Source organism: Podarcis gaigeae (assembly GCF_964106915.1).
Source record: "Podarcis gaigeae genome assembly, chromosome: 8".
Classification (NCBI taxonomy): Eukaryota; Metazoa; Chordata; class Lepidosauria; order Squamata; family Lacertidae; genus Podarcis; species Podarcis gaigeae.
In genome coordinates this window covers 72038704-72050024 of record NC_139684.1, presented here as the reverse complement: position 1 = coordinate 72050024, position 11321 = coordinate 72038704, and the positions used below count along the sequence as shown (strand labels likewise).

The window sequence follows — 11321 nt, the reverse complement described above, 5'->3', positions numbered from 1 at the left end:
AATATCTGCCACTGGCTTTAAACATGTGAGGTGTGGCTCATTTTTTATCTCATGCACCTCGTCTCTGGTCTTTGCACAGCGGTTGCACATCCTGCTTAATCTTTACATGCTCTGCAATGTAAATGTTAGCACACTGGTGACTTTAAAACACACACAGAGGCCACACATCCAATTCAACTGGAGCACAATGATTTGAGTTTGCAGATGCTGGTGGGGCTGACTCAGCACCTGGAACCAGTTTTCGAAGCCAGAGTTCATAACCTGGAAGGAACTGGGTCTTTCACACCCCAAATGGCCTTGTCTGCTCTGCATGACAGGCAGAAGCTCAACAGGTGCAACTTCCCCCACACATGGAAAATATGCATAGCAGTGTTGAGAGGAAAGTGCCATGGTCTGTATTTCTGTATTGCTGAGGCTGCTGCTGCTTGAGGCATCAGGGCACTGCCAGAAGAGTCTTTGCTTTCCACTGTGACAGTGAAGGGGGTCAAGATTCAGAAGGCATGACTTTCATGTAAGATTAAGCCTTAGACCCTCTGTTCATCAAAGGCACATATGCACACACACATGCACACACACATCCCTGCATTTCTTGACTTCAAAAAGCACGTTCAGCTCCAGTCACTCAGGGAACAGACAAAGGAGAGTAGCAACGAGAGCACAGCCATTTTATTGGTACGCCATTATCAGCCATGGCTCCAAGCCTATAGGGGGCAGCAGAGGGATCTTTGCAAAGATTTGAGTACATCCTATCTTGACACCGGTGGATGAGGAGGGGGCTCTCTTGAGTTGCAGGTGGTCTCATCTAGCAAAAAGAGACAGAAACATTTGTACTGAACAGCAGATCCCTACTCCTGCCCGTTTTAGCAACTTGCTAATTTTTTCTTAACAGCCTCTGCCACATCCCCACCCACACATTATTAAGGGAACATTGTGACAGCTTGAAAGATTAAAACACCAGCCTAGAATGAGCATGTCACCTGACCCGGTAGAGGCAGCTTCCAGTATCCTTGTCCATAAAGAACAGTGCATGTGTGTAGGGATCTTTTAAAAAATGTAATACAGTGCCGGAATTACGTATAAGCAAAACAAGCTATAGCTTAGGATTCCACTCTCTTGGGGACCCCCTAAAAAATAAAAGGGGAAAAAACTGGATGTACATTTCCAAAATATAAGATAAACAACAAATAAAATAAAACCTACATACAGCAACAGTCTTTTGTGTTGTGTAGGCTCCTGTGATGTAAGTAATGGGCCCCGCTTGCTAGCCTGCTCCCTAAAATGTCACTCATTTCTATATATAGGGTGCCTACATTCTGCTATTTATAATTATTAGTAGTTTGGATCATATATTTATTTCATGTTATAGCAAGTTTCTAGCGACTTGATTATGAGTCTTTGTAAACTGTGTTTCTAAAGGAACTTTTGTTATTGCCAAATGCCAGTGTGTTTGCATTTTTAAGTTTGTTATGAATAAAAAAATCGTTTTAAGTTAGAGCTTCATAATTATTTCACTGTTAACATACTTCTTAATTGTATTTCACTATTAAAATGCTTCTTCTTAATTGTATTTCAGTTCAGCAATTACTTTGATAAACTTTGTTATGTGCAAATGGCTTTAGATACCTATTAGGTCCACAAATTACCATATAGCATATATTCAACAAAAACAACAAAAAACAGCAACAATTTGTTGTTGACAAAGGACAGCTGCACATATAAAGGACCCCATTACCTTCAGTAGCTTAGGGCCTCATCAAGCCTAAATCAGACCCAGTATTATTAAAATAATCCACACAAAAACACCCCTCTCAAAGGACACTCTGGCACTTACTCCAAGCATTTGCTCTTCTCCGTTGTGTCTCCGATCACAATCTCATCCACTTGGAACACCCATCGCCCCGGAAACTGCACGTTGGTGGTTTGTGTGATATTGAGGACACTGGGGGTGCGTGATGCTGGGATGTTGTAAAAGTTTTTCTTGTCTCCACTGTCAAATCCAGCCTAGGGAGTGGAGAAAGGATAAAAGCAACATACTGTACTGTCCAACCCCACAGAATAGGAAACATTCTCCTCAGTCTCGATCCCTTTCTGTATATTCATGTATGTGTGGAAATGTTTGGTTGGCTTTAACTCCTAGTAAATTCACGAAAATGTATAAAACATGCTCAAATGTTTGCTGGAAATGTAAGTAAAAAGAAAGCACCTTTTATCATATGTGGTGGAATTGTAAGGTAGCAAAGGGATTTTGGAAAACGATATATAATGAGTTGGATTTTTTTTAAAAAAACCCTTTGTTAAAAAAGCCTGAAGCCTTCCTTTTAGGAATTCTAGGTGCTGAAGTCCCACAGGAGCAGAAAAGGCTATTTATGTATGCGGCCATGGTTGTGCGGATGTTACTGGCCCAGAGATGGAACAGAGATAAAGTTCCTACCAGAGAAGAATGGTAGATGAAGTTAATGGACTATGCTGAAATGGCTAAAATGCGGAAAGAGTCAGAAATCAGGAAGACAAAATTTTCAATAAGAAATTGGGATAATTTATAACTTATCTTAAAGACCATTGTAAACAGTTAAAGTCGTTAGTAGGATTGGAATATCACTTGTAGTTTAAGGTTGAATGCTGCACATAATGGAGAGGTAAAAGATTTGGCTTATCATAAAAGATATGGGAGGAAAGGATTAATAATAGGACCCACCAAGGGGAGGATGGAAGTCCAGGAGATTCCTGGGAATCTGGTTTTTATGTTTGATATATTTTTGTAAAATTTTAAGTTGAAAAACCAAATGTATATATATATATTTTAAACTGTTAACCCCTGATGCTGCCTTTTTCCCGCCTCACGGCTCAGACGTACTAGAAGAAGAAGAAGAAGAGTTTGGATTTGATATCCCGCCTTTCACTCCCTTTAAGGAGTCTCAAAGCGGCTAACATTCTCCTTTCCCTTCCTCCACCACAACAAACACTCTGTGAGGTGAGTGGGGCTGAGAGACTTCAAAGAAGTGTGACTGGCCCAAGGTCACCCAGAAGCTGCATGTGGAGGAGCGGAGACGCGAACCCGGTTCCCCAGATTACGAGACTACCGCTCTTAACCACTACACCATACTGGCTACCCGTATGCATAAGAATGTAAGGTCAGTGGCTCATCAAGTCCAGCAAAATGTTATCACACTGGCCAACCAGATGTCTATGGGAAGCCAGCAAGCAGGTCCTCAGCACACAGCACCTGCAGTTCCCACAAACTGGTCTTTGGAAGCATGAAGTGGAGGTAGAAAATAGGCATCAGGCTTAGGAGAGTTGCTGATGGCTTTGCTCTCCATCAGAGGCCAACTTGTGGAGGAGATTTGGAGGGGGGCGATGACGCATGCATGTGATGTCAGGATGTTGGGAGGAGCTAGGAGGTGGAGCTGAATGTGGCGGCAGTGTGGCCTCACTGGCCAGTGGCTCCTCCTCTCTGGTGCTCAGCCTCCTCCTCCTCTTCCGACTGCCGCCAGTGGCTGGGGGCTGCTTCCCCCCACCTTCTCCTCCTCCTCTGCAGCAGCAGGAGGAGAAGAGTCCCAACCAAAGAGGAGTGGCAGATTAAATTAATGGATTATGCTGAAATGACAAAATTTACTGGAAGAATAAGAAAACCACGGAGAAACAACTTTTAATAAAGAATGGGGAAGATTCATGGACTATCTGAAAAACCTTTGTAAACAACAAAGCTCATTAGCAGGATTAATCTAAAACAAGCTGTTAAATAATAATAATATATAATAATAATTTATTATTTATACCCCACCCATCTGGCTGGGTGTCCCCAGCTACTTTGGACGGCTTGCAACAGAATATTAAAATACAATGACCTATTAAATATTAAAAGCTTCCCTAAACAGGGCTGCCTTCAGATGCCTTTAAAAAGTCTGATAGTTGTTTTTCTCTTTACATCTGGTGGGAGGGCGTTCCACAGGGTGGGTGCCACAACCAAGAAGGCCCTCTGCCTGGTTCCCTGTAATTTGGCTTCTCATGGAGAGGGAACCGTCAGAAAGCCCTCAGTGTCCAGTCAGAACAATGGGGGTGGATGTATTTGTTAAGGAAAACACAGGGAGTAACTAATCAATAGAATTAATTGGGAGGTGCATGGTACCAGCATGAGTTTGACTAAACTGTGGGAGGCAGTGGAAGACTCTGGCGTGCTCTGGTCCATGGGGTCACGAAGAGTCGGACACGACTAAACGACTAAACAACAACAACAATTGGGAGGTGCAGTAATGAAAATTAAAGCATAAGAAACCACAGAAGGAGTGGGGAGGGAAGTCATACTATGTGTTTTTATTGGAAAACTTATTTAATTTGTATGATTGTATGATTGTTAACAATTTCAAAAATTGAAAAATAAAATTTCTTTTTAAAAAGGAGGAGGAGGAGACACGACTGGCCTCCCTCAGCCCCTGAATTTTTAAAAAAAATATTGAGGGGTCCTCAAAAGAATGAGGATTAGACACTCTTTGAAAGCCATCAAAGTTGGTGGCCATCATTGCCTCAAACAGGGAGGGATAGAGAATCTGGAATGTCATGTTGAGCAGCTTGGGAGAAGGGCAGGACATATATGTAAATAACAACCACCCAGGCTCCAGATCAGGGCAGATATCTGTATGACGGCGGGATAACTGCAGCAGAATCTTCAAGAGTGGGTTTTTAGGTTTGTTTGTTTTTGCACTGGCAACTGAAAGCTGATTTAGCAATAGCCAGATGTGATTGTGTGGTTGCTGTGCAATAGCCCTAAAGCACGTTATAGCCACAGGAATATGGAACTAGCTGCAGAATTCGGTTACCGAGAATTTCAGCTTTCATTTAGAAAACATAGAAACACCACAAGCAAACCCTCAACTTCCCTTATTGTTGGATGCCTGCTTCCTGAAATTGTTCAAGCAAAGCTTTGCACATTTCAAAAGCTAGAAGCATTAATGAATCAGATTTCCAGCGATCAGAGGTCAGAAATGAAATGCCAGTGCCACGTTCCTCCCTCGAGTTGCAGAAGCAGAATATATGAAAAAGCAAAACCTTCAGAATAAATTCATGGATAAGAGGAGCATGCAATTTCCCTCATTCTGCGTAATTAAAATTGGGTTGTGGAATCCAAGTTCATTGCCACAGCATTTGGGGTGCAAAATAGTTATTGGACTTAGCACAGGAAAAGTAAAGCCCTGGCAGTAGAGACCCCTCCTTTGCCAAAAAACCCATCACAATGAAAATCCAGGACCCGCCCCCCAGATATCAGCAATTAGTGCTGGGCCAATCTTTGCCATAACTGCTGATATAACTGGAACAAAAATACAATAACACCTCCAATTTCTTTCCAATTAGTGAGTTAATGGGCTGACATTCAGATAGTATTTTAAGACAGCCTTCCTTAACCTGGTGCCCTCCAGCTGCTTTTGGATCGCAACTCCCATCAGCCCCAGGCCACATGGCCAGTGATCAGGGATGATGGGAGCTGTAGTCTAGTGGTACGCGGAGGACACCAAGTTGACAGAAAGCTGCTGTAGGTTATGCATTGCACTTTACAGTACAATTTCAACATTCATGAAATCACTCGGGATGGAAATATTGATCTGTTGGACTGTTCACGTGGCAGTTTAACTCTGTACATGGATAGCCTGCTGTTTCTGATTTCAGCAAGGCAGCTTATACCCATCACCCTCAGGTGGTTTCTCCCATCTGATCACTTACAAAGCTCAGATGCATACAAAGCATATCTGGATATCATGGTGAAGCATCCTTTGCAGGGAGTTGGGTCCCTTCCAACTCTACAATTCTATGATTCTAAAGTTACATGCTAAGGGCTTAGCCACACCTCCGTTTACTCTACTGCTGAATTGGAACAAATGGCAGGTTTTCCATGGATTGCTGTTTGTTCAGATTTAGTGCTAAATACAGGGTTTTCTTGGGGGCGGGGGGAGGTTTGGGGCAAAGGCACAACCACTTAGATGCATGCCTAGAAAATGAGAGATGAGCAGAAAACAGCTCAGACCCATGCTTCCTAGGCATGGGAGAAGCAGGAATGCGGACGAGCTCTTAATCTGTCCATTAAGAAAAAGAAGAAGAAAAATCTGACCCCCCTCCATTCATACTTAAGGGTTGTATCCAAGTCAAAGTCACTTGGCTGTATACTTGTTCCCCAGGCAAAATATTTTGCAGCAGCGAGAAATTGTTGCACAAGAGAACACAGAAGCAAGTTGCTGGTAATTTTGCTGAGCAACAAGTTCTCACTAACGCAACTGTTGCACTGGAGTTCTCCCTTGTGTTGCAGAGTCCTCCATCGCACAGAATGAAAACTCGTCCACCTGCTTGTGCAGACAGAGAACATTGGATACAGCCCATAATGATTATCCCAAACACCTTTTGTTTTGTTTTAATCTCAATTTAAAACACCTATTTTGATACTTTTGGTTTTGGCCAAAAGCTCTGGAGAAGCTTGAAACCCAAAGGATGTTCCGAACCACATGCTGGTCTGGCAGGTCAGAGACCAGGTCAGTTTCATATCGGAATCTGCAAAGGTCAGATTCCCTCAGTGTTCCTATTCAGATCAAATACCTGTGCAGGGGTTCCCCCAAGGCCTGTCCTGGGATGCCCACCACTTGCTATCCCGGTTGTCCACTGGATATCAGCATAATTCAAAACGATGAAAGCTATTTCGTTATTGGTGGTCAAGACAGCCTGGAAAGTGTTGGTCTGCAGCAAAAAGGAAAGAGACATGGGACTGTGGAGCTACGGACAGTACAAAGAGATGCAGCTCTGTCTCTGGGGAACACAAAGTAGGAGGGCGCCATGGGGGAGTCCTGCTCTTCATTGAGAATGATAGGGAAACCATGTAGATTAGGGACAGAGGAACCTGTGGCTTTCCAGATGTTGCCACCCCATTGACCACACTGGCTGTGGATGATGGTGGCTGGAGCCCAACAACAGGTTTCCCATAAGTTCCTCTTGTTACCACATTTTCACATTGCATATTAAGGGCTAGGGCGGGGGGGGGACCTCAGACCCAGGGACTGAACGTTACAAACCTCTGACTTTTGTGTGGATGTGTCATGGGCTGGCTGGATGCAGAGGAATGGTAGGAGGCACCAGATGGGGAACCCCCAAGCTGAAAAGGGTCAGAGGGATGGTGGTGGGACAATGCTGAGTGGTCAGGGAGAGTAGAGGCATTTTTGGCAAGTGTTGCTTGTAAGTTTCATCTGCTGAAAGTCCCTTTTCTGCACCACCCAGGGCCCTATCATCTCCTGCGGCTGGCTACCCTAGGTCAGGGAGAGGCCTACCTTTTTTGAAGCACTTCCAAAGTAGGCGACACGGTCCCAGGTAGCAACCAAGGCCCAGACAGCCGTGAAAGACATCTCTGGGAAGTACTGGTTGATATCTGCGGTGCAGCGGCTAAGCACTGCAGAGTCCTGAGTCTGTCTCCAGAGGACATCCCCGCCTCTAGTATTGTCAACATCCCCCCAATAGGGGGCGACAAAGGGCGACCCCAAATCCAGAGGGAAAGGGTCGGGTGTGTACTGTGAGACATTCACACCAAAGGAGACCACCCCGTTGTTGTTGACCTGAAGAAAGGAGAGAGATACAGGTGTGAATGACAGCAGGTAGGTAGACTGAGAGATATAGGGTTGGCGTCATAGGAGCCAACTCCTAGAATCTGAGGTCCCTTCAGCCCCCCATTAAGATATTTGAGGGGCTTGGGCTCCCCCAAAGTTGATGGACATTGCCATTCAAATGGTGTGTGTGTGTATGTGACATCATGTGATTTATCATGCAGGATGGGGCTTACTCCCCCCCCCCCAACATTTTATTCAAGTTGGCACCCCTGGTTGGTTGACTGAACACCTGCCAACACTGACCTCAGAAATGAAGAGAATCAGTAGGGGGCAACAGTGATGGTGAGGAGGTAGAACCTTGCTGAAGGTTCCTTGAAACCTGGAACCAGCAATGGATGGATGCATAGATGGACAACTAGATTAGATAGCAAGACTGAAGATGGGCCAGTACAAGGCAGCCTGCTAGATCCAAATGACAGGTGGGCATAGATCTGCACCACCCACTCTTCTGGTCAAGAAACATGTAGACTGGGGCTTTGGCCAGGCATTACGTACGTAGAGTGAGCTGTACTTTTTGCCATAGAAGCTGAAGGGCACTGCAGTGATGATCTTTGTAGATGTCCCATCATCTGACTTGGGGTTCTTTGTGTCACCCTGTGCAGTCCCATAAGGGTACATCAAAGATTCTAGAGGAGAAGGGAGCATCTTGTTAGAGCCCAAGCCAGCAACTCATTTTACAGAAGGCCCCCTGGGGAGGAGGGAGGGCTATGTGTTTGGCAACCTCTCCTCCCTCTATCTGGGTCTGAGGCTGCATAAAGCGCACAAACGTCACCCAAAGGATCTTGGGAACTATGGTTTGTTAAGGGTGCTGGGAACTAGCCCTGCAATGGGGTGAACTGCCATTCCCAGGATTCTTTGGGGGAAACCATGTGCTTTAACATACGGCATGTATACCGCCTGAATGTGTCCTTTATAAGAAAATGCTTAGGATCTCCCCCAGGGTAAGGAAGCCAGCAAAATTCTTCTTCAAACCTTCCCATTGAACATGGGAATTGGGGGTGGAATCAGTGGGGGTGGAGGTCTTAAGGTGCCTGGAATCCTCCACCACACATTCTTGCAATGTTTGGTGGAGTAATGCCTGGATGTTTTATAAGTGCCCTGCCATTCATTTGTTCAAGGCAATTCCTCAGCCCACATTCAGGCTCATGAGTCAAATGGATCTTACCACTGGAGGCATCGGCTGGAGAGGTCAGGGTTGACCCTAAAGAGAAGCAAGAGAGAAACCATCAGATCTGTTTCATGTTTACAGGCATACACAGGGAGAGACAAGAGTTTTTAATGCAGATTCCAGAAGTGTCCCATTGAGTTTCAAATCGAGATTTGATCTAGGGGGTCTTAGTTGACCACAAACGTAACATGAGTCAACAGGGTGATGCGGCAGCGAAAGAGAGAGAGCCCCAATGCTATCTAGATTGTACTGTGCGTCTGCTGGTGCATTTCCACCACCCTGACCTTTCTGCCCCCCTGTTCCTCCTCTTCCTCTCTCTGCTGGTAAACAGTAGCAATAAGATTGATGCCCCCACTACTGAATATGCTATCTCATCCAAAGCTTGCTAGAAGACAACGCAGCCATCTAGCCACACGTATACCCTGTAACAAATCAGTGAAGCCCAAGCTACCATGGCTGGCAAGAGAACATTTTCAGCGTACTTCACAACTGTGGGACATATGATTCAGATACCTAAAACATTGCCTCACCCCTTATATACCCAAACTGGCCTCTGTACTTTGCAGGAGAGGGCATTTGCAAATATTATCTCATCAGGAAGCCCATTCCATAATAGTTAGGAATTGGTCTTTAGTGCAGTTTCACCTACCTATTGGAACTCCCATCAGACAGATGCTGTTGTTAATTGTCTTTTCGACCCTTTCCCAGCAAGATTTTTCAATGGCTATTTCTACCCTGTCTTAATTTTGTGATAAGAATGTATCTGTAAATTCTTACCACGGTTTTAAAATAGTGTTTATATGTATATTTATTATTGATGAAGTTTTTGTGGTTAAACCTTTTGGGGATGTTGTATTGGAAGGGATAGCTCAGTCCGTACAGCATGAGACTGTTAATCTCGGGATTGTAAATCTGAGCCCCACATTGGGCAAAAAGAGTCCTGTGTTGCAGGGAGCTGGTGACCCTCGCAGTCCCTTCCAATGGTTCGATTCTATAAAATGAAATGATAAGAAGAGCCCCACCCTTCACAGGGTTTGAAGAAGACCTACCTTTATCAAATGATTTGATCTGAGACACAAAACTATATGGGCTCGTCAGCAGGATCACACCAGAGTGCCGAAAGTCCAGCACCTTGGCTCAATCCTGCTGATGAGCACAACATGCCTTTGCATCTGGCACTGGTGCTCTGGGTTCATGGAGAAAGTCAGCAGTCAGGAAGGCTGACAGACATTGAGAAGGCCCAGCCCCTTGCCCAGAGATTTTAAGGAGGCTAACGACACCTTGGCCCCCTGCGGGTGGGGCAAGTAAAGATGCAGATAGGAAAGAACAACCAGGAGACTTGAAATGTGTTCCCAATAGTTCCATGAAAATCAGGGCTTGTATTCAAGTCCTTTTAAGTCTGGCGCCAATTTCAAGGCCAACCGGGATTGATTCCACACTTGGGAGCTTCTGATCAGAGCTCTGGAGTGGAGATGATCCCTGCCATAAAAGCATGGTTTGAATTTAATGCCAGCTTCTAGACCCACTGGGTCGTCGAGCTCCACTGGGATCAACTGCTCCACCACACTGCAAAGGAAGAAATGTCTCACTGGACATTTTGGTGACCTTAGGTGTCTGTCATGCATTCCACCTGTCAAAGTGGCCCACCAGGAGTGGGGGAGCTAAGGAATTGGCCCACCGGGCTGAAAAAGTCCCCCACAACTTGGTTTCTGTACTCCTGATTTTGTACAATATCCCCACCCCCACCCCCAGCCACTTCCACAATTGCTGCATTTCCTTTTTGTAAAATGGTTCTTCTAAAAATAAATTGATAGTTATAAGTCACCTGGTCTATTTTTAACTGAAAAGTACGGCAGAAACGTTGAACGAAACAACAAACTTTTAAAACTCCTCCACGCATTGTGAAGGTAGCTGTAGTAGACTCCTGCCAGGTCAAGTCAACACAAAATTGAACCTACTTTTACAATAAGTTAAGATGAGGCTTGATCTGCCATTAATGGAGAAAGCAGCCCAAAGCAAAGAGCTGGCTTCTGCGTCTCCTACTTACCTACTGCCAGCAGAAGGAAAACAGATATAGTTTCCATCCTGGCCGCTCCTTTGCCCTGGAACTGCAGCGTCTTAAGCGTATTTCAGGTGCCTTCTATGCCTCCTCCAGCCAAGAAAGGATGTGTGGGGTGGATCTACACCTGATATTTATCTTGACCCTGCCTTCCACACCTAGCTTGACAAAAAGAGAACAAACAGTTCTCATAAGGAAAGGGGACCTTAATCAAATAGCAGGCCGTTTCAACAGTCTAATCCCATTGAATTTCTTTGCACAACTTGTTTTTTTGTGAGAAATGGGCCAACACCACAAAAGGCACAATAGTCTCCTGGGTGGAGTCGGAGTGGGGGGAGTGGGATACGTTCACAATTGTGTGCATAGGCAAACAAACCTAGCACCAAGAATGTTCTAGGTGCTACTCAGTGTGGCAAAATGATGCAGAGCATTTGAGCATCCGGTTTATTTTTGATGGGCAGAA

The 11321-nt window shown here is 44.9% G+C and overlaps 1 protein-coding gene across 1 annotated transcript; it reads right to left on the bottom strand.

Moving 5' to 3' along the window:
• Window positions 1-648: 648 nt before the first annotated feature.
• LOC310850069 (sushi, nidogen and EGF-like domain-containing protein 1) lies at window positions 649-10999 on the bottom strand. Its single transcript, XM_083751175.1, has 7 exons — window positions 10847-10999; window positions 8797-8832; window positions 8127-8257; window positions 7299-7580; window positions 6577-6714; window positions 1832-2001; window positions 649-802 (listed from the first exon to the last, which is right to left on the bottom strand). Exons 1-7 carry the CDS (start codon window positions 10881-10883, stop codon window positions 799-801), a joined length of 798 nt encoding a protein of 265 aa, XP_083607301.1. The 5' UTR covers window positions 10884-10999; the 3' UTR covers window positions 649-798.
• Window positions 11000-11321: the final 322 nt, after the last annotated feature.

What these genes read in the sequence shown, in the direction of transcription:
- LOC310850069 (XM_083751175.1), bottom strand. Translation starts at nt 10,883, where the DNA reads ATGGAAACTATATCTGTTTTCCTTCTGCTGGCAGTAG. An exon ending in TCCAGCCGATGCCTCCAGTG is followed by an intron (nt 8,258 to 8,796) that starts GTAAGATCCATT and finishes CTTCTCCTCTAG; the next exon opens with AATCTTTGATGTACCCTTAT. An exon ending in TTGGAAGTGCTTCAAAAAAG is followed by an intron (nt 6,715 to 7,298) that starts GTAGGCCTCTCC and finishes TTTTTGCTGCAG; the next exon opens with ACCAACACTTTCCAGGCTGT.